Here is a 22,329-nt window from a genome sequence, read left to right on the forward strand (position 1 = left end):
CAAGTAGCCTACATTACTCTAGAATATCGGTTCAACAGACAAAGGTTCACAATACTATTAATGACTATGAGGTTTCACGAACACAGGACCCTTCTATCACCACAAGGAATTTTGGGAGTTACTTTTTGCTAATTAGGTACCAGAGTGGTCTGCCGTTGGAGGAATCCGAGCCGTGGTGGGTGTGGTTTCTCCAGATCAGACCATTCTTCAGAGAGAAGGGGAGTTTGCTAGTTCTGATTTAATTAAAAGAGCTAAGGGGTGGTGGGGGGTTTCAAACATTCAAATGTAAGTGGATGTTTGAAAACCACACAGTTGCCTAAAAATTTGAACTACCGGTTGACTTTATGTACGAAAGATGGTAAAAGTGAATATAAGAGGAATTTGTATATGTGTGTGTGTGTCTGTCTCTCACCTTGGGGGGGTCAGGTACAAACGCGGGGGGTGGGCTGGCGCTGCTGAGCACCTCCCTGCTGCCCACCCTCCTGACACGACCACGGATCTCTGGACTACACCTGCGCAGGATCTGACCCCAAAAACACATATACACATAGGACAGGGTCAACAGGAAGTACCATGCAGGTTCACAGGCTGGGTCAAGGGTCAACCATGCTGATTATTGAAGGGTCATGTTTTAATTATAGAGGGGTTGTCTCTCTTTGCATTCAAAGGGCCAAGAGGTAACATCTGCATAAACCAGGTGCATAGAAGCAATTGTCAAGGCATCTGGTTACCAAGGGGCGAAGAGGAAGTTATACTGTACATGCAGTTAGTAGCCTATGTAACACTGTTATACACTGCTACCCTGGGACACACACCCACAGATTTTAAGATCCTTGCACAGCAATAAAAAAAATCATATAGTTCCCTAGTGTGTTTCCAGTCTGTTTTTAATTACTGTACTAGAGAGAAACTGGCCACAGGCTATTATCATAGTGCTGAATGGCCTCTATTTGGAAAAATGTTTTGCTAAAGTGCATCTGACACATTGGGTATTCCTGAAACAACCCAAACAAATGCTAACCAGATGGTATTGATGTTGGTCATGTAGGCCTAGATTGGACTGGGGATATCATAGGTGTAATGATGTGTTTGAACTGTAGAGGGCAGAATAGATTCTTACAGCTCTGCATAGCACCAAGGTTGTGAGGTTAGGACATCACAATACATGGGCTGCTTATGGGCTGCATGTGTGTGTTGTTAACTATGCGTGTGTGTGTCTGTGTGTGTGTGCGTATCGCTGTGTATCTCTAACCTCCTCTGCCAGCACGGGCTCAGAGGAGCGGCTGATAGCGGACACGTGCAGTTGGTCAGCCGGCTCGTTGTCCAGCTCGTTATCCGTGTAAGCCCCACCCTCATCCGCCGTGTCATCGTAGTCGCTGGCCAATCGGCTGTCCATGCTCAGGTAGTCGGCTGACATGGCTGACAGGTATGACATGCGGTCGTCATGGAGATCAAGGTCCATCTCCATCCAGTCCAGCTAAAAGAGACACATGATGGATCTTGGTGTACAGAGAGGAAGCAGAAACAAAAACAAAAACAAAGAAAGAAAAGAAAGAAGAACCGAGCTGTAGAGCACCAGTGGTAGAAGGATTCACACACAGTGAGCATGCTCACAACACAGGACTCAAGAAATAGAGCAAAAAACTTTTCACCATCTTAAAAGTGATAGAAAAGGCCGAGTACAGTATGAAGAAACTAGACTAAGTATAGTAGTACCAAGGGAAATAGTTAAGATGGACTAGTACACAGAAGTTTACGGAAATAGCTTGATAGGAAAGAACAGTGAATATGCTATAGAGTTGAAGTCGGAACTGTGGTGTATATACAGTTGAAGTCGGAAGTTTACATACACCTTAGCCAAATACATTTAAACTCAGTTTTTCACAATTCCTGATATTTAATCCTAGTAAAAATTCCCTGTCTTAGGCCAGTTAGGATCACCACTTTATTTTAAGAATGTGAAATGTCCGAATAATAGGAGGGAGAATTATTTATTTCAGCTTTTATTTCTTTCATCACATTCCCAGTGGGTCAGAAGTTTACATAAACTCAATTAGTATTTGGTAGCATTGCCTTTAAATTGTTTAACTTGAGTCAAACATTTCGGGTAGCCTTCCACAAGCTTCCCACAATAAGTTGGGTGAATTTTGGCCCATTCCTCCTGACAGAGCTGGTGTAACTGAGTCAGGTTTGTAGGCCTCTTTGCTCACACACACCTTTTCAGTTCTGCCCACACATTTTCTATGGGATTGAGGTCAGGGCTTTGTGACGGCCACTCCAATACCTTGACTTTGTTGTCCTTAAGCCATTTTGACACAGCTTTGGAAGTATGCTTGGGGTCAATGTCCATATGGAAGACCCATTTGTGACCAAGCTTTAACTTCCTGACTGATGCCTTGAGATGTTGCTTCAATATATCCACATAATTTTGCTTCCTCACGATGCCACCTATTTTGTGAAGTGCACCAGTCCCTCCTGCAGAAAAGCACCCCCACAACATGATGCTGTCACCCCCGTGCTTCACGGTTGGGATGGTGTTCTTTGGCTTGCAAGCCTCCCACTTTTTCCTCAAAACATAACAATGGTCATTATGACCAAACAGTTCTATTTTTGTTTCATCAGACCAGAGGACATTTCTCCAAAAAGTACGATCTTTGTCCCCATGTGCAGTTGCAAACCGTAGTCTGGCTTTTTTACGGCGGTTTTGGAGCAGTGGCTTCTTCCTTGCTGAGCGGCCTTTCAGATTATGTCGATATAGGACTCGTTTTACTGTGGCTATAGATACCTTTGTACCCGTTTCCTCCAGCCTCTTCAAAAGGTCCTTTGCTGTTGTTCTGGGATTGATTTGCACTTTTCGCACCAAAGTACATTCATCTCTTGGAGACAGAACGCGTCTCCTTCCTGAGCGGTATGATGGCTGCGTGGTCCCATTGTGTTTATACTTGCGTACTATTGTTTGTACAGATGAACGTGGTACCTTCAGGCATTTGGAAATTGCTCCCAAGGATGAACCAGACTTGTGGAGGTCTACAATATTTTTCCGAAGATCTTGGCTGCTTTCTTTAGATTTTCCCATGATGTCAAGCAAAGAGGCACTGAGTTTGAAGGTAGGCCTTGAAATACATCCAGAGGTACACCTCCAATTGACTCAAAAGCTGTTTAAAAGGCACAGTCAACTTAGTGTATGTAAACTTCTGACCCACTAGAATTGTGATACAGTGAATAAGAGAAATAATCTGTCTGTAAACAATTGTTGGAAAAATGACTCATGCACAAAGTAGATGTCCGAACCGACTTGCCAAAACTATAGTTTGTCAACAAGACATTTGTGGAGTGGTTGAAAAACAAGTTTTAATGACTTCAACCTAAGTGTATGTAAACTTCCGACTTCAACTGTAGATTTGAAGTAGACAGTAAGACAATTCTACAGAACATGATTGAAACATGTACATAATACAGGGTGGAATAGTACAATAAGGATAGAAGAGGATAGGAGTGTAGCAGACTATACGCACTGGGCACAGACGTCAATTCAATGTCTTTTCCACGTTGGTTCAACATCATTTAATTGAAAGGAACTGGAAACACTGTTGTTTCAACCAGTGTGTGCCCAGTGGGTAGCATGTGTAGAGTAGAGTATATTATAGGGGTGTGAACATTTTAAAATTCAATGGTAAAACTTAAGAAAAAATCCCTAACTGAAAACAAAATGTGGTTGTTTTTGTTCACAATATTTTAAATGACAGTGCAGTTGTCACAAAACTGCCACTAACAGATCCCGACCATCATCATAAAGGGAAACATTTGAACAAATAGGCTTACCTAATGCAACAATGATGGAACGTTAATAAGAGGGGATATGCATATTTCAAATGATTTGCCATGGATATATAAAGCCCCCCCGCACCTTATCGTCATTATGAGTTGAAAAACACCCGCTGATTCCATTCATTATTTCAGTTGATATGCAGCCATTGTCAAGGCCTTACTTGAATTTGTGAAGTAATTAGCTAAATTAACGACTGCAAGACAATTTCAGCCGTCACTAGTGCTACTGAAACAGGTGCGTCTTTCTCATATCACTGTTTACGTTCACTCCCGTTTCAACAGGGTGTTACACCTGCATTGCTTGCTATTTGTGGTTTTAGGTTGGGTTTCTGTAAAGCACTTTGTGAGATCTGCTCATGTAAAAAGGGCTTCATAAATACATTTGATTTGATATCCCCTTTATAATGGGAGTTGAGACATAGCCTAGAGTTAACAGCATTAACCTTTTAAACCAGTAGATACCCACATTTGGCGCGTTTTCTTTTGCCCTGTGTTTAATTTGTGTGCTTAAACTTGGTAGGCAGGCTGAACATGAAACAAAGTAGGCCCTTAATGAATATTCTATTTGGCTTCATCAAAAATGTTTTGTTGTATATTTCAGTCAGGAACCTGCCTAGGTTTAGAGTGGGTTGTAACCTATTCTAAATGCCACACTATAGCAGTTTGTGAAAAAAAAACTGAAAATAGACAAGACAAATCCATTATTTCAAAAGTGCAGCTTACTTTTAATCAAGCAGTACATTTTGAATTCATGATAAAGCTATCATGATTTGACAAGGAATGTAGCTTGTCTACAGTAGGCCTAATGGGAGTTTGGGTGTGCAGCACGCTTGTGTGTATAGGGAGTGGTCGAAATTGAGTGAAAGACACAATGGAGGTAAAAGAGAATTTAACCTTTACAGGATCGGTGGGTCCCCTGCGGGACGGTTGAGCTAACGTAGGCTAATGTGATTAGCATGAGGTTGTTAATTTAAGAGAAGAACTGTGATCACTTGGCTAGGTTTCTTTTTGGTGCGAGTCACTAATGCACATAACAAATGGAAGGAACACTAGAGTCAACGTGAATTAACGGTTGACTTTGGGACAAAATTTCACCTGCCCACTCGGGAAGCCACAAAGCAGATTCCAGATAACTAAGCCTACTGTATGACTTTGGTAGGAATTCATCTCCCCTTAGCAGTCATACCATGCAATAGGATTTCATGTGGAATTGTATAAAATATTCTTAATGTTTTAACGGAAAGCCGATAAGAAAATAGCAGTTTAAATGTTACAAAAAAAAAATCTATTTGGCACATCCCTAGTATAGTACATTATAGTACAGTACATTATAGTACAGTACAGTATCCAGTGTATGAGCACTGTATGGTGAGTGTGTTTACCTTCCCCTCAGACACCCATACAGCCTGAGTCTGCTGCTCCCTGATAGAGTCCTTCACACTGCCATACCACGCATCGTTGGCCGAGTTCACATCAATAGTAGCTGTAGGGAGGAGCGCGCCGGAGCAAGGAGGAGAGGGAGGGAGGGAGAGAGGAGGAGAGAAGCGAAATAATGGAAGAGAAAAGAAAGAGAAGGGTGAGAGATAATTGCAAGATGGATGAGAAGAGAACGAGTAGAGAGGGGGAGAGAGGGAGGAAGATCCCTCATGCAGGAAGATCTTGTGTTCTATATTTGGCTGTTTAACAATTTGTTTATTGACGTTAGAGACTCGATAGTCATCTACAGAAATGGACTTAACATGAATCACTGGCCAACTACAGGATTGTGTGTGTGTCAGATAGTCATATACACATACAGAGAGACAGAGGGAGAGAGGTCAACTCACTGGCCAACTACAGTATTTACTGGAGTATGGAAACTCCTGAGGGTGGTAGCTAAAAGTAAATGGTGTGTGTATGCATGTGTATCTGTTCGCGTATCTCTGTGTAACTGTGTGTGTGAAGCGGATCCATGTGTGTGACTAACCAGTGAATAGGTGAGAGCAGGTCTTCCTCAGTTTGACAGCCTGTTCATATAGTTTCCTAGCGCTGCGGTTGGACCCAGGTATCACCCTCTGCCTCATGGCCTTAACCCCTGGTTTACTGTCTGGGTTGAAAAAGATGACGATGGGGTACCACTGGGTGTAGTTCAGAGTGTCCACCGCCTTGGGAGTCACATCCAGCAGGGCATGCTTGTCCTACAGGGGACATGATGGGGGACAGTGATTGAAATGCATCGTTATACATCGGTTGCTAAAATCGGGATTTGGTTCGGTGGGAAAAATGTCAATTTATGTGGCCAATCCTCTGGATCCCCTTTGAGCCGGCCCTGCTTTGATACGACACGGATCGAAAGACCGTTAAAAATGACAGCCCAAATGGAATCTTTCTGCCACTTGCCTAAACACAGTCACAAAAGTAGGTAGATGAAAGGAGGCTACAGTACCAACATTGCTAGGGATATATTGCGCTGCCAGTCTTGGTATCTCAATCTGCAAGTTTGCATTTAGTCATCGGAAACAGCTTCTTTCTGTGTCATGATTAAAACCGCATTTAGCTTTCTATTCAACATGTCCTGCAATGTAATCAAGTTCTGTGTGATTGAAATGCGTCAGCATTATTTAAGGGGGAATTTGGTGATGTTGTGCAAAAACATGTTATTCGCGGGTGTTCATCATAAATTAGTGTTCCAGATAGATTGATAGATTGATTGATAGAGAAAGGGAGAGAGAAGCTCTTACCTGCTCGATGATCTGGCGGATGGTGTTAAGTCTCACCACTCCTGAGGATTTCTCCGACCCGGCATCTTTAGGCTCCGTTTCTGACAATGGACAGAGACCGTGTTATTCAACAAATGACTAGTGTGACTCAAGACAGACAGAGACAGAGACAGACAGAGACAGACAACGTGAGAGACTCACTGGCGATGACAAACAGGTCAGGCAGCTCGTTGGCTAGCTTGTCATTGGCTGCATCAGCTATAGGACCAAACAGAACCACAGGACGTCTGAAACCAGCTACAGGACAAGAGAGGAGATGATGCTTTAGACAGTCACTCCTTTGCAGTAGTACAACCTAAAACAACATGACTATCATTACTGGGTTTATCATGCACAACATTAGGGGCCATATATAAATGTGTGTGTGGCGGGGGCTGACAGTGGCTAATAGTTAAATCAATAGAGACATTTTCTGTTTACCATCAAATGTCACGTTTGAGTGACATCAAAACTCTTTGTAGCAGGATAGCGAACGTTGATGTTCTCTAAGGAACATTCTCCTCTCCCCCTCATCCCATTTGCCATCTCTCCCCCTCTCCCTGTGGTGTGCGTTTCCTGTGTTTAGCGTGACGACCCACACACACTCTTCTCCCTCTCCCCTCTCTTTAACTCTCAATTTCTCCCTTTTCTGTGTCACTCCTGTGTGTGTGTGTGTTTTGTTTTCTGTGTTACCTAATGCTGGCCTGCCCCTCTTTCACCCCTCATTCCTTCCTAAAATGCTGTCACCCCCCTCCTCCCTTCGTCAATGATGTATTTCTCCTCAACTCTATTCCCCCCCCCCGCCGTTTCCTGTGTTTCCCAATTATGGCCGGCATCTGTATCACGTCAAATCTCCACTCAAATCTGTATTCCTCTGAAACACTCCCCCCCCTCCCTTTCCTCCCTTTTTAAATTATTATTATATATTTTTTATTTAACCTTTATTTAACAAGGCAAGTCAGTTAAGAACAAATTTTTATTTACAATGACGGCCTACCCCGGCCAAACCCGGACGATGCTGGGCCAATTGTGCGGCGCACTATGGGACTCCCAATCACGGCCGGATGTGATACAGCCTACCTCTCCATGTGTGTAATTTCCTGTGTGGTTTCCGTGTGTTGACCAGACCCACCCTCTCTGAGCACGACTCTCTCGTATGCAGGGAAGCGTGTGGCGATGGGCATAGCGCCGACATCCTCTCTGCTCTTCCTCAGCTCCTTCCTCTTGGCTGCCCTTTGACCTCTCAGACGCCAGAAGTCGGCGCGGTCCGTGCCAGCAGCCTTATGGGAGTTCTGTACGCTCGCTATCTGATCAGCCCTGGGAGAGAGAGGGGGAGGAAGGGAGAAAATGAGCAATAAGAGATGGGGATTATGAAGAGAGGTTAGAACGGTGAGAAGGAGGGAAGAGGGGTGATATGTTTTGAAAAAGCGATGGTGAAGTCAGCATAGAGTGAGGGCAATGTGTTGGGGTGATAAGAAGGTAAGTGGGTGTGGGAGAGGGAGAAAGATGAACCAAGACAAGTGTGTTTACGATAAAAGACAGAAAATAAACACTCTTTCAAGTTGTTTCAGTTCAAATAACTTCCCACAGCCAAGGTCTGAGGATCTATTCTAAGCGAAGGGAGAGCACATGGAAGGAGAAAAATGGGGAGGAGAGGACATTAAAACAGAGGAGGAGATGTTGGTGTAGTGGCAGGTTAGATGAGTGGTGTGTGTGTGTGTGTGTGTGTGTGTGTGTGTGTGTGTGTGTGTGTGTGTGTGTGTGTGTGTGTGTGTGTGTGTGTGTGTGTGTGTGTGTGTGTGTGTGTGTGTGTGTGTGTGTGTGTGTGTGTGTGTGTGTGTAGGGATCAGGGGGAGACTCTAGTGAAGGGATCATCACCTAGATTGAGCTGCGGCCCGCCAGTTGGGGAACTCTACTCTAGTGTGTGATCTAGGATTATTTCATCCCAATGTGGGAGAGAGATGGCTCTGATTTGACTGATGTGGCTGAACACTCCCGACATCAGGATGATGGCTTAAGGATGATTACCTGCTCTTATTAGGGATGATGCCTTAGGGATGATTACTGGCTCTTATTAGGGATGATGTTTATGGGATGATTACCTGCCATTCTTAGGGATGACGCTTTAGGGATGATTACCTGCTCTTATTGGGGATGATGCCTTTCTCCAGCAGCTGTTTGTCCTTGCCGGTGCGGATGGCCAGCCAGTTGCCCAGCTTGCCATCGTAGAGAGTGTCCACCACTTTGAAGATCTCCCCTCTGGAGAAGGCCAGGCTCTGGGGAGCCTCCCGCTCATACTCAAAATGAGTCCTGATAAAGAACGAGTCCCCACGACCAGACACCAGGATGTCATTGTAGACTGGAGAGAGGGAGGAGAAAAGGAGAGAGGAGAGAGGGAGGGGAGGAGAGAAAGCGAGAGAGAGCTCATACTACAAATCCAAATGTACAATAGCATTCACTGTACATCAGTAGTCACCAACCCCTAGTTCTGAAGAGCTAAATGGCATGCAGAGTTTTGGTCAAGCCGAGCACTAACTTCCTGAAAACCCTGTAGCTCTCAACAACAAGGGTTAATGAACGTCAACAGGAACATTTGGTTGCTACAAGTGGTTCCTTACTACCCATGTTCCATGTCCCCCTTTCCTTCCCATGTGCGCCCATTCAGTCCCATTCTCTATGGATCACACTTGCACTCCACTATTGCCTGACGACAAACTGAATTCTTCTGCTGCTCTAAGTTCACAACATACTTCAGTCTGAGACTGCCATCGTTGAAGTCGTTTGTGAAAATGTAGGGTGTTGTACAAAACAAAGTAATCAGCGATTGGATTATCTCTAACCAATCACAGTATCAAAGCCAATTATGATTTTTCAAAATGCAGCTTTACCCACATATGTTCAACCCATCGGTTTCTGGGACCAATCAGAACGGTTAGAATGAGTTTGCGTTCTAGAAATCGTCAGGGAGGTACTCCGATCCAGATTCATTGCGGAGAAGAAACTAATGTTCGTGGGCGTGGTGTAGTGTTTGGCCGGAGCAAGAAGTTTAGGGAGCCAGGCAAACACCACTACCCCCGAGGCACAATCTCACACCAAGGAGATAGGGATTACGAGGAGGAGAGAGAGAGAAAGAGGGGAGAGGAGAGAGAGCGCGACGAGGAGAGAAAGAGCGAAGAGGAGAGAGAGAGAGACATGGAGAGAAAGAGAGACAGAGAGAAAGAGAGAGAGAGATGAGAATGGGAGAGGGAAGAGGAGAGGGAGAGTGAGGAAGAGAGAGAGAAAGGGAGGAAGAGATGACAAAGGGGTGAGATAAAAAGAAATTGGAGGGATGAGAAAGGAAGAGAGAGATGGTGACAGTAGAGGTCAGTCATGCATGTCCTCTCCTAGGCTGGCTGGCTGTCTGCTGTCAGGTGTGTGTGTGTGTGTGGTGTGCGCACGTGTGTGTGTATATGCCTGTGTGTGTGTGTGTGTGTGTGTGTGTGTGTGTGTGTGTGTGTGTGTGTGTGTGTGTGTGCGTACGCAGAGTTGTAGTACAAGATTTGGTGGGGTTCCAAGTTCAATAGCTTTCCCACAGCACTCCCCGACAACCCAGCTGCTAGCTTTACACAGCCTGGCTGGCTAATAGACCGCACCTCCCACAATTCACTGCTCCCTACTTGCCTGCCTGCCTGTCTTTCTGTCTGTTAGTCTGTCTGCAGATGAGGCCCCTGGTACCTCTCACACACACACACAGGATGCATCCCAAAAGTAGTGCACTACAAAATGAAATAGGGTGCCATCATAGTTAAGACACAACTAAGCACCCACACAAACATAAGGTTTATAGGCTAGTAGTATACACATAGTTCACACTAACACAGTTTTTAAAGATTCATTCATTTAAAGATGAACTTACATAGTACATACATAAACCCTAACACAGTTATACAGAGACTCGGTTTGTACTGTACATGTTACATTTCAGGGGCAATGGGTTTATAAGGCTATGTTCTCATTACGTAACCTGTGTGTCCCTCTCTGTGTGTGTGTGCGTGCATGACTGGCTGTAACTGGTTTCAGTGCCGATGGGCAACAAGCTGGCGTCTCTGTATCACACTGACACAAAGTTATTGTGTGTGTGTACTTGTCTGCATTTGTGTGATTGTGCATGCATGCGTGCGTGTAGCCCTGGGGTCTGACCCTCAGTGTTTGTGTAATGAGTAGAGAGGAGCATGGAGAGGACAGTGTGCACTACTCTGCGCATGGGGTTATTCCACTGTTCACTCTAATACTTTCATATCCTGCTGCATATATTCAACTAGACTGACTAAGAAAAAGGACTGACCCACTCTCCCTTTTCTTTTTCCATCAAGCTGTTCCACGTTGTTCATTTGTAACTCAGCCAAAGTTTAGTAGCTCGGTTAGGGAGCATGGCGATTGTAATGCCAGGGTAGTGGGTTCAATTCCCAGGACCATCCATATGTAAAATGTGTGCACGCATGACTAAGTCACCTTGGATAAAAGTGTCTGCTAAATGGGATATATTATTATTATTATTATTATATTATTGTCTTGTCAGGAAACATTTCATAATTTGGTGAACGCTACCATATCCCCCTGAAATGAAATCAGATTATGTGGATAACCATGGAATAATGAGGGGCAGTGTAAGATTAGCGCTTTGGAACTCTCTGGAAAACGATAGAAGTCAAGAACCATAGAAGTGTATATGGAACCTATGTCTAGAGCCCTCTGAAGTACTATAGAACCAGGAAACTCTGGGAACCCTGTGAAACACGAAGACTAGAGAACTCTCTAGAACTCTGTGAGACATTCTCTAGAACCTTGTAGAAGCCTCACCATCAGGTTTACTCTGGGCCAGTATGGTGACATCCTCTCCTTTAGGAATCTCCAACAGGAACAGAACAGCCTCTTCTCTCACGATGCCTCGGAAGTCAACGCTATTGACCTGCACACACACGTGCACGCACACACACACACGCATGCACGCACACACACACAAAGGGGGAAATGAAGGGTTGTTTTATTGACTACAATTCAAAATATGAGTCTCCAGTTATCAACACATCAACACAACAGATATTCACTTTCAGAAAGTTGGTGTTGACTTTACAGATGTACAGTATTTGCCTTTGGTGTACAGGTTTTGTATTGAATTCAGATGTTCCAATGCCGTTCACGGTGCCAAAGATGGTTACCTTCATGATTTGGTCTCCTGTGCGTAGCCCCTCCTCCTCGGCAGGACTGCCCTCCTGGATGCCAGCGATGAAGATGCCCACATCGTTACCGCCCGCCAGCCTCAGACCCACACTGTCCCCCTTCTGGAAACTCACCATCACCGTGTTAGCACTGAATGGATGGCAACATTACAAGTGGTTACATTAGGATCAACTCAATTGGTGAGATGCTTTGGAAACAAAAGGTCGTGGAACTTTCTTTACCCCAATTGAAACACTGGCTTAGGAACTATCCTTTTGTAAAAACAAAAAAACATGCAAAAAACCTAAGTCATTATCAATTTAAGTTCTGTCCCTTTAAACTCAGACTACATGTAGCTAGTTGTAGGTAACAGAAGTCCTGATCAAGGTCAGACTACGAGGCAGTTAGTCTGCAGCTAGTTGCGTATTCTAGGTTTCACCTGCAGTAGAGAGAGGAGGGTTGAGACACTCCTTCCTTCCCTCAGACTACAGACAAATAGTGCCTGTCAGCACACTCAGCCCAGCGCTAGGAGAACGTAAAAATAACCCTCCCTCCCTACGGACACACACACACATAAACACACACGCACACACAGCAGAGAGATGGAGCCCTGGATGCATCATGAATATGAATGAGGAAAGGAGATGAAAAGAAAGGAGAGGAGAGTCCACCTCTGACTCTCCCTCTTTCCATGTGCTAGCCTGGTCAGTGTTTCTTATAGGGCACTATAACTCTGGACAGCGATCTACTCACCCATAGAGCTCTTCATCCTCTGGGCTGGGGCGTAGCAGAATCTTAGGAGTAATCTTTGCTGATGCTGGTAAACAACAAACACACATACATGAACACATCTAAACAAATACTGATGGGTGAGTTCTCATCAATGACCATCCGAACTGGTTGATTACATACTCAATCAATGACAGGCTAGATAATGCCAGGCTGAAAAGCTGTAGACTAACACCTAGTTACGAATGTTATAAGATTTAATTTAAAAAGGGCTTAGGTAGGATTTGAGGACACTTTTCTAGATGCCTTGTGGGTACCTGGTTGCTCGTCGAGGCGTGGCAGCCCCTCTGAGGACAGTACGGCAGGGCCCGGATCGTTTGGGTCCTGTAGGGGGGGCACCCTAAAGGGCGAGGCCATGGCAGACATCTTGGCTACCCTGGGAGAGTCTTCCAGGCTAGTTAGAGGTCTGGGTGGGAGGGACACAAACTGGATAGGTTGGACACTGTAACAAGAACTGTAACAGTACCTCACTGACCTATTCTGAAGCTCTCCTCTCACAGACATCCACCCACCCACCCTCCCTCCCAGGACAGGTTGGACACTGGAACAATGTATTGGTTATATAACACAGTACAGTAACAACAACTTTAATAATATATCTGACTGACCTATACTGTATCTGTCTTCTCCTCCTCTCACATCTCTAATCCATCCATATATTCATCAACAGACAGGTTCTCTCCCCCCCACCCACCTGGGGTTCTCTCTCTCATTAGAGGAGTGGGAAGATAGGTCCGACTGGCGAGATCTACGCTCCTCCTGTGGGGAGTAGGACTCCATCTCTGAGATATCTGAGAGAGAGACAGAGAGGGAGACATAGGAGATTATAGAGACATGGAAATCGTATGGACTGTGTTCCCTTCACCAGGAGAACTTGTACACCAGTGGAAACCTGATTGGTTGCCCCAAGAAGAATCACCAGTCCCCTAGCTGTGTAGGAGTCAGATATAGGTAGAGTTAATGAAGCATTCTCTGCCTCTCTACAACACGCTCTGAGTGACTTCACAGTATATACAAAGTTCTGTACTATACTGTACGGTCCATCTAAACCACAGTAAATACTGTAGAGTATATTAATGTCATTTTAAACCAGAGTATACAGTATACTGTCATTCTAAACCAGAGTGACTGTTGGAAATTCTGAAGATTTGCCAAAGTCCTCACAAAGGCATACTGACATTCAGTACATATAGTATTTAGTATGCAAATATGATATCTGTGACTCATAACAACTGAAGAGGTTAAGTTTCCAGATCCGTGTTGCTATGTATTCTATGACTAGATAGATATGTAGTAGATTATCTGTATGGTTTCATAACAGTGAAATGAAAAGATAGTGAGCACCAGATGCCACACTAGGCCTTCGTACACTACTGACATTTACAGACTGCACTGTACAGTACAGAGATCTAACAGGCCTCAGTCACTTCGTTCTGTCACTCTGTTCCTGTTCATTCCCTCTGATGTCTCTGCCAATGAGAAGCCTTTCATTGGTCTGTCATGGTTTTGATCTTCTAAAACTGTCTCGGTTCTAGATGTGGGACTCAGAGCAGTGTTCTAAAGAGTAGGAGGGGAGAAGGGGGAGGGAGAGTACAGAGAAGCCTGTGGAAAAGAGGAGCTTTTAACAGGCTTTGAGAGGACCCAGGTGTTAGAGCGAAAGAAAGCGACAGAGAGACTGTGAAACTGCCCTGTTTAAAATATGCCATAGGTCGATAGATAGACACATCATATCTAGTGCCCTGTAACCTAACCATGAAAAACCCCAGGCCCATAGCCCAGAAAACTATTGCCCAGAGTGTTTTCAGGTGAATAAAACTCTGGGCCCTAAACTATTCCCCCATAGCTCTATGGCTTTAGCACTGGCTCGGGCGTAGCAGTATATTCAGTCTCACTCCATTACCAAATACATTTTTTCACATTTAATTGTCCAATTAAAAAGTGATTTAAGTGAATTTGTTAGTGGGGCCGACCATGGTGATGTTTCCTTGGGACAGTCCATTAAATCTCTATTAATTAAATTACAGTTAGTCATTGAGACAGACTGTTACTGTAACACATCATGGTGTAGTGAAGGGCAGTGGAGGGGAAAAAGTGATGACTCCATGGTCCTCATCAGGGAGACAGAGAGGGGAGGGGGATGGGAGGAGGGAGATGGGAGAGAGGGAGATTGATGGAAATATGGAGGGAAAAAGACCATAAGAGCGAGGGAGTGAAGGAGCAATAGCAAAGGAGAAAGAAAGAGAGAGATAGAGGGAGGGAGTGGCGAGGGAAGTCGTTACTGTGAGTGGTGGTGCTGCATCTGAAAGAGCATGATCCTGTTGCATCAACACTCCTCAGCTCCTGTAAAGAACTTCAGACAGAGAGACAGACAGACACAGAGACAGATAGGCAGACATACAGACACCGAGGTAGATAGACAGACTGACAGACGGCTGAATAGACAGATGGCTGGACAGACAGACATGCCTCTCATAACAGCAGATGGTATATTTCCAGCAGGAGAGCCACACATACAGTAACAGGCGAGCTTATTGACGGGTGGATTGAAACATCGAAACATGAAAGCCATAAACAGGTAAAAATGAAAGATGAACAAAGCTAGTTGATTGGTTGGTTGGTTTAGCCGGTGTGTATGTGTGTGAGCAGTGATGTAGTAGTGCCTGGAGAAGTGGGTATACTCAAATTTTGCCCAAAACTTCCCAAATGCCTTGTGTGAAAAATTGAAAAACAGTGACACACTCAATGTCCTAAAATGATAAATCCCATATTGGTCTTTCACAGTCAGGCCAACCCAAGCAGTACTGTGCAAATGTTTAATAGTAGGCCTATTATTGAAATAGATAGACTATCAACTGAGTTAGAAATTCACACGTACAGTATCAGACCCCCCCTCAAACAAATAAAAAAAATTGGATGTTCTAATTCCACAACAATTTTTAAGCCACAACAGGAGACCACTTGTGAGGTCTGGGAAAAATGTTAAAAATGCCGATTTTTTTTGTTTGTAGTTCCCCTTTAATTCAAATGTGCAGGCATCTAGCACTGAGTCCCGTGTGGCTCAGTTGGTAGAGCATGGTGTTTGCAACGCCAGGGTTGTGGGTTCGATTCCCACAGGGGACCAGTACGGAGAAGAAAAAATATATAATAATTATAATAATGTATGAAATGTATGCATTCACTACTGTAAGTCGCTCTGGATAAGAGCTTCTGCTAAAATTACTAAAATGTTGTTTGGTTAGTGGAGTTTCTGTAGCACACATGAGATGGAGTTTGCAAAACAAATGGCCACTGGATTGATGCAAATAATCATGAAATCCTTCTGCCAGGAAGGCATAGGCTACTTTGTAGCTAGTTAACATTTAATTGAGAAGGTGTTAGGGAAAGCCTTTCCATCTACCAGAAGGAGGTTAGGAATATCATTAATGTCGCTACATTTTCCCTGTTCTTAATTGTTTGAAACCTGGATGTTTTACTTCATATTATGAGGCATGTCTTACCTTGCTTCAAAGTAGCCTATAGCCAAAATCCCACCAAAGAAACATGGAGGCAATTACTTGATAAAGACTTCCTCATATGTGCCCTCCTGTTCAACTTTCCTTCATTGTCTACTAGCCAAAGGCATCATCCTAGTCATATTAGCAACCTATGATAGTTGTTGCATCTTTAGATCTCCCCTCTTTCTATATTTCGAATGGATAATTCCATCTCTGTCCATGAAACCGCTTGCATGTATGGTGCGCATTTTAGAACAGTATTTTCCCGCAAATTTAATTTTGAAACATTTGCATGTAGGCCTGCCACCGTGTGCACATTGCTGCGCTTAAAACATGATAAATAAAAGTTTATCAACATTTTAAGCTAAACATTCTGATTTGTTCCATCAGCCATATTAATTGATACAGCGTATACCTCCGCTACAATACTTTGATACGCAGCATGGGGATTAAGAAGTGAGTATACGCAATGCCCACAAAAAAAGTGGTTATATGGTGTACACTGTACCTGCGTATACCCTCAGTGGTGTAGTGGAGGGTATGCTTGTTAGATTGAGGGTCTGTTTGTTAATATGTACTGAACAGAGTGGTCTGTTTTTGTACTGTGTGCGCCGCCCCCCTCCCCTCTCTGCTTTCCCTGCTCTCTCTCCCCCCTCTTTAATCAGAGTACTGGCAGAGGCACTGGCAGGGGCACAGGCTGGGCGGCTAGGACTTTGGCAGGGGAGGAGAGAGATATAAACAAACCAAGCTAAAGAGAAATAACAGGCCGATAACATCCACCGTTGGAAGGTTTAAACTCCGGAGGGAAAGCACACAGGGTACTTTAGAGTAAGGGTTGAGATTACGGTCTCAGAGGCACAGGTCCTCCAGGACCCCCCCCCCCCCCCCCTACAATCTCAACTAGATTATATGGAGGGGTGGGGTGAGAAAGTAGTGGCGTCGGGATGTTTGGTTTATGTGGAGGGGTATCTAGATAATAGTGGAATAAGGAATTTACTGAAAGACCACATCCAAAACGAATGGTTTATGAGGAGACAGGCAGTAAGGATGCAGGCAGTAATGTTGCAGGCAGTAAGTGGGTCAGCCAGTGATCCTGCTCTTCTCTGTTCTCTATTCAAATCCTCAACTGCCCTCCTATTCCCTGCCTTCAGCCACCCACTACTTCCTGGTAATCCGCCTATGAGAGCTGGTTTGCTGTGACAGGCGACAGGCACGGAAATCAGGTTTGTTTTCATAGGCTGGCCTAAGATCAGTTTGTCACACATGCTGTCACAATGACAGGAAGAGACCATGTCTGTAATGTTAATGATAGCCCTGAAAATGAAAATATTACTTTGTATGAAATGGTAATGTTGTATGTGTTATTTTAACTATGTGTTAAAATACTGACAATTATTCACTAAAATCCTAGTATTCAACTCCTGTTAATACTGAAAGAAGAATATTAATATGTTGTTACAATGGTTATAATGATGCAGTAATCGTACCCACTTATACGGTTCTAAAGACGGTTTTTCACGCAATTCCAAATCTTATTTGGAATTGAAATATAGCTACGTTTTTACCCCTTCTCTAAGTTGTTGTATGTTTTTACTAATGACAGAATATGCTCAAATATGTATCAAAGCTATAGATTGTTTTATTCTATCACTTAAAGTGGTACAAAGCTTGTACTACATGTACTTTTAAGTACAACTAAAACTACAGTAAAATATTTGTACCAAATGTACAGTAAAAAATGTAATATTTGTTCCATTGGCATTATTCAACCTACTGTCCTTAATAAATCACACAGTACAAAATAGATAGTGATTAAAATATTTTATTGGTTTTAGGAAAATATTAAAAAGTTAAAGTTTAATAGCAAAAAAGGAAGTGCAAAGTGTAAAAGCTTTACAACTTGTAGTAGTGTAGCGGTTGGCAGAGTTCATTTTTACAGTTTAAAGGCAACCAATGCAAACATTACTGTTGTGACTCTCTTGGGTGGTCCTTCATCTAAAAGAATGACATTTTATCTGGAAGAGAGAAGACAAAAAAGGATTTCTCTTTTGTAGGTTACGATTGAGGAAATCTATTTTTGTTGTCAATACTTTATATTCATGGTCAGTTTAACTTCCTAGTATGAGAGTAAACGTCCAAAATGTTTACCGTTAAATAGCATACTTAGGCTAGTAATGAACCACTTTAGGTCACTATGTCCTGTCTGTACATTAAGTACATTAAGTCAACTAAGAATGGACTCTATAACCTCTGTGTGTGTGCGATATGGCAGCTGCAAGCAGAAACGTGAGACTTTCCAATTTCGTGTCCCATTTTTATTTTTAACCCGTTGAATGCCAGATATTTTTACTGCAACAGGGCCGTGGCCTGAGTTGGTGGCTGTCTACTCTGGAGGAATGTTGAAATAATGCCATTGGATACTTTTGAATATCGTTTTCTATTGATAACAAACCTGAGCAAACTTTGATATCTTCACTTAAATCCTAAATTGATCAGTATCAGATGTAATAGGTTTCTATTTGACCTTTTAAACCTGCAAATGTAATGTACACTACTACATCAACTGAAGTGATTTGACCTATTCATACTTGTGAAAGACCCAGTTTTGAGCCAAAGAATGGTGCTGGTTTTCATGATCACTGTATAGTGTTGCCAATTAGACTTGGCAACACTATACAGTACAGTGATCAATGATCTGTAAGTGCAGGGGAGCAGAGAAAACTAACACGTACTGTAGCCCTCTGGGACTTCTACAGGCAATCTAAACCACTCAAACCCCACTACACTCTGTGAATACTGCTTTGCTATTGGTCAGGACAGGTGTCCGTAATCCCTCCCCCTCCCCAGTTAGCCACTCACCATCAGGTTCGGAGTCGGAGTCTACGAGGGGTGGGATACGGATGAGGATCTGGCGGCGGTCTCTCTGGACGACCAGTTGGAGTTTTCCTCTAGACTTCTCTATGAGCTTCCCTGCATCGTTCAGCGACAGGTTCTCTGTTACTGTCCCATTGATCTGGAGCGAGGGAGGAGAGGAGCGAGATGGGAGAGGAGAGGAGAGAGAGAGAGAGAAGGAGAAATGAGATTAGTGTAAATGAGTGTTAGATGAGTGGTGATTTGACAGTTTGGTGGGAGAGAGGATTTAAAATGTTCCTCTTTGGCAGCATTCTTCTTTGTAGCCATGCCAACAATGACCGATTTAACTTACATTGAGAGTGTATGTGTGTGTAAAGGAGAGAACAAGAGATTAATTGTGTGTGTGTGTGGTATATTACCTTGAGGATGATGTCTCCCTCCTGTAGGTTTCCGTCCTTGGCAGCCAGTCCTGTACTGGTCATCTCCTTGATGAATATCTGACTGCCCAGACGCAGACCATACTCTAGACACACATAAACACACACACACTTAGCTGCGGCAACCAGAGAACGAATATACACAGCCCGACCTTAAAACCATGTTCACCTCTGACCTTGCAACCTTATAGCACAAATAAAAACTGACCCTTCCAAATCAAAGCAGTAAATATTTTCTGTGTCCCAAATGAGCCCTGGTCAAATGTATTACACTATACAGTATACACAGTAGGCAATAGGGTGCCATTTGGGACTCAGTCATTCATAAGCTCCCTCCTTCCTGTGCACAACATCCCTTCTTAAGGGCTACCACTTATTGTAAAGGACCAGACATGATTTGTAATTGTATTTATTATGGATACCCATTAGTTCCTGCCAAGGCAGCAGGCTACTCTTCCTGGGGTCCAGCAAAATTAAGGCAGTTAAACAATTTTAAAAACATTATAATACATTCACAACAGATTTCACAAAACACTAAGTGTGTGCCCTCAGGCCCCTACTCCACTACCACATATCTACAACACAAAATCCATTTGTACGTGTGTGTAAATGTGTATGTTATTGTGTGTGTGTATGCATGTCTGCGTCTATGTTTGTGTTGTTTCACAGTCCCTGCTGTTCCATAAGATGTATTTTTATCTGTTTTAAAAAAAATCTAATTTAACTGCTTGCATCAGTTACTTGATGCCGAATAGAGTTCCATGTAGTCATGGCTCTATGTAGTACTGTGTTCCTTCTATAGTCTGTTCTGGACTTGGGGACTGTGAAGAGACCTCTTGTGGCATGTCTTGTGGGGTATGCATGGGTGTCCGAGCTGTGTGCCCATAGTTTAGACAGACAGCTTGGTGCATTCAACATGTCAATACCTCTCATAAATACAAGTAGTGATGAAGTCAATCTCTCCTCCACTTTGAGCCAGGAGAGATTGACATGCATATTATTAATGTTAGCTATCTGTGTACATCCAAGGGCCAGCCGTGCTGCCCTGTTCTGAGCCATTTGCAGGCAGTCCCTCTTTGTGGCACCTGACCACACGACTGAACAGTAGTCCAGGTGCGACAAAACTAGGGCCTGTAGGACCTGCCTTGTTGATAGTGCTGTTAAGGTAGAGCAGTGCTTTATTATGGACAGTCTTTTCCCCATTTTAGCTACTGTTGTATCAATATGTTTTGACCATGACAGTTTATAATCCAGGGTTACTCCAAGCAATTTAGTCACCTCAACTTGTTCAATTTCTACAATATTTAATTAAGGTTTAGGGTTTAGTGAATGATTTGTCCCTAATACAATGCATTTAGTTTCTGAAATACTTAGGACTAACTTATTTCTTGCCACCCATTCTGAAACTAACTGTAACTCTTTGTTAAGTGTTGCAGTCATTTCAGTCGCTCTAGTAGCTGACGTGTATAGTGTTGAGTCATCCGCATACATAGACACACCGGCTTTACTAAAAGCCAGTGGCATGTCATTAGTAAAGACTGAAAAAGTAAGGGGCCTAGACAGCTGCCCTTGTGAATTCCTGATTCTACCTGGATTATGTTGGAAAGGCTTCCAATAAAGAACACCCTCTGTGTTCTGTTAGACAGGTAACTCTTTATTCACAATATAGCAGGGGGTGTAAAGCCATAACACATGTTTTCCAGCAGCAGACTAATGATCGTTAATGTCAAAAGTCGCACTGAAGTCTAACAAAACAGCCCCCACAATCTAATTATCAATTTCTCTCAGCCAATCAGTCATTTATGTAAGTGGCAATATCGTCCGCTATTATCCTCAGTAATTTACCATACAAGTTGTCAGACACTGGTGGCTTGTCATTGTTGATATTCTTTTATCTCTTCCACACTCACTTTACGGAATTCAAAATCACTTGTCTTTCATAATTTGGTCAGATATACTTGGATGTGCAGTGTCAGTGCCTGTTGCTGGCATGTCATACCTAAATTTGCTAATCTTGCCAATTAAAAAAATCATTGATCACAGCTTCTCACCTTCGTTGGGTCTGTTCTTGACCAGCAGGACGTCAACAGGTTTCTCCAGGGGCTCCAGGTCTCCAGCTCCTCCTCGGGGGAGGTCAGGAGAGGGTGAACGGGACGGCTCACGGAGGTTGTCTCTACTCTTACCCTTCACCATCCTCCCCCCGGTACCTCCCCCATCCCTGTACCTCCCCCCTCCTCGCTCATAGCTGTCTCCCCGGCTGTAGCTCCTCCCACCTGGACTCCCTCCTCCCCCTCCTCTCTCCCGGTCCATGCTCCTCCCCCGGCTGCGTTCCCGTGGATACTGTGGCCTCTCTGGACTGGGCGGCTCCCGGTCCAAGGCCCGCCCACTGCTGTTGTCGTGGTGAGGCTCTGGGCTTGGCGACGCCCTCTCTTTGCTCCTCCCCCGGCTTCTCCCCCGGTTACCACGGCTGCCATAGTTGGGGTCCAGGTAGCTCTTGTTGTCGGGGGTGAGGTCGCGAGGCTCGCGGTTATAACCAGGACCACCATTGCCACGATGCCAGCCCCCATCGCTCTGGTTTTCATCGGCATCGTAGTAGTGGGTGGAGCCGAAGTCTCGACTCTCGGCACCAGGGGAGGGAGGGTGTTTCAGGGAGTGGAGAGCCACCTTCCGAGGTCTCTTCACCGTCTGGGACACACACACACACACACACACACACACACACACGATAAACACTAGACTGCAGCATTTTGATCGAAAGGATCGCATTAGTTAACACGTGCAACAAAACACCCGTGAGACACACACGCACACACAGAGCCAGGAGCAGAGGCCATGACAGTAAGGTTAGTAAGATTATTTTTGTCTGTGCAGTGTTAAAGGAGCGTCACCTGGAAAGAATGAGCTCAGCTCAGTGGAGTGTAAAACACCTTGCTCGGCAGTACTGTGGCTGTCTGTATGGTGCTCCACTGTCACACTGCTACAACTAGCTGA

General features: G+C 44.1%; 1 protein-coding gene across 3 annotated transcripts in view; it reads right to left on the bottom strand.

Moving 5' to 3' along the window:
- Nucleotides 1-22,329, bottom strand: part of LOC106584891 (tight junction protein 2) — a 115,849-nt gene that overhangs the window by 2,069 nt on the left and 91,451 nt on the right. For 2 of the 3 annotated variants that reach the window (XM_082968389.1, XM_082968388.1), the window contains 4 exons: nt 21,390-22,023; nt 19,321-19,424; nt 18,908-19,061; nt 17,855-18,063 (listed from right to left, as the gene is read on the bottom strand). In XM_082968389.1, coding sequence (XP_082824515.1) covers nt 18,044-18,063; nt 18,908-19,061; nt 19,321-19,424; nt 21,390-22,023 — 912 coding nt within the window. In that variant the 3' untranslated portion in view covers nt 17,855-18,043. Of the gene's footprint in view, nt 1-412; nt 524-1,252; nt 1,478-5,210; nt 5,312-5,794; nt 6,006-6,548; nt 6,629-6,728; nt 6,825-7,698; nt 7,884-8,705; nt 8,926-11,405; nt 11,515-11,764; nt 11,916-12,518; nt 12,583-12,811; nt 12,961-13,248; nt 13,346-17,854; nt 18,064-18,907; nt 19,062-19,320; nt 19,425-21,389; nt 22,024-22,329 lie in introns of those variants that run through there. The other variant, XM_014170512.3, reaches the window with a different exon arrangement.

Source organism: Salmo salar, chromosome 24 (assembly GCF_965601325.2).
Source record: "Salmo salar chromosome 24, fSalSal1, whole genome shotgun sequence".
Taxonomy (NCBI): Eukaryota; Metazoa; Chordata; class Actinopteri; order Salmoniformes; family Salmonidae; genus Salmo; species Salmo salar.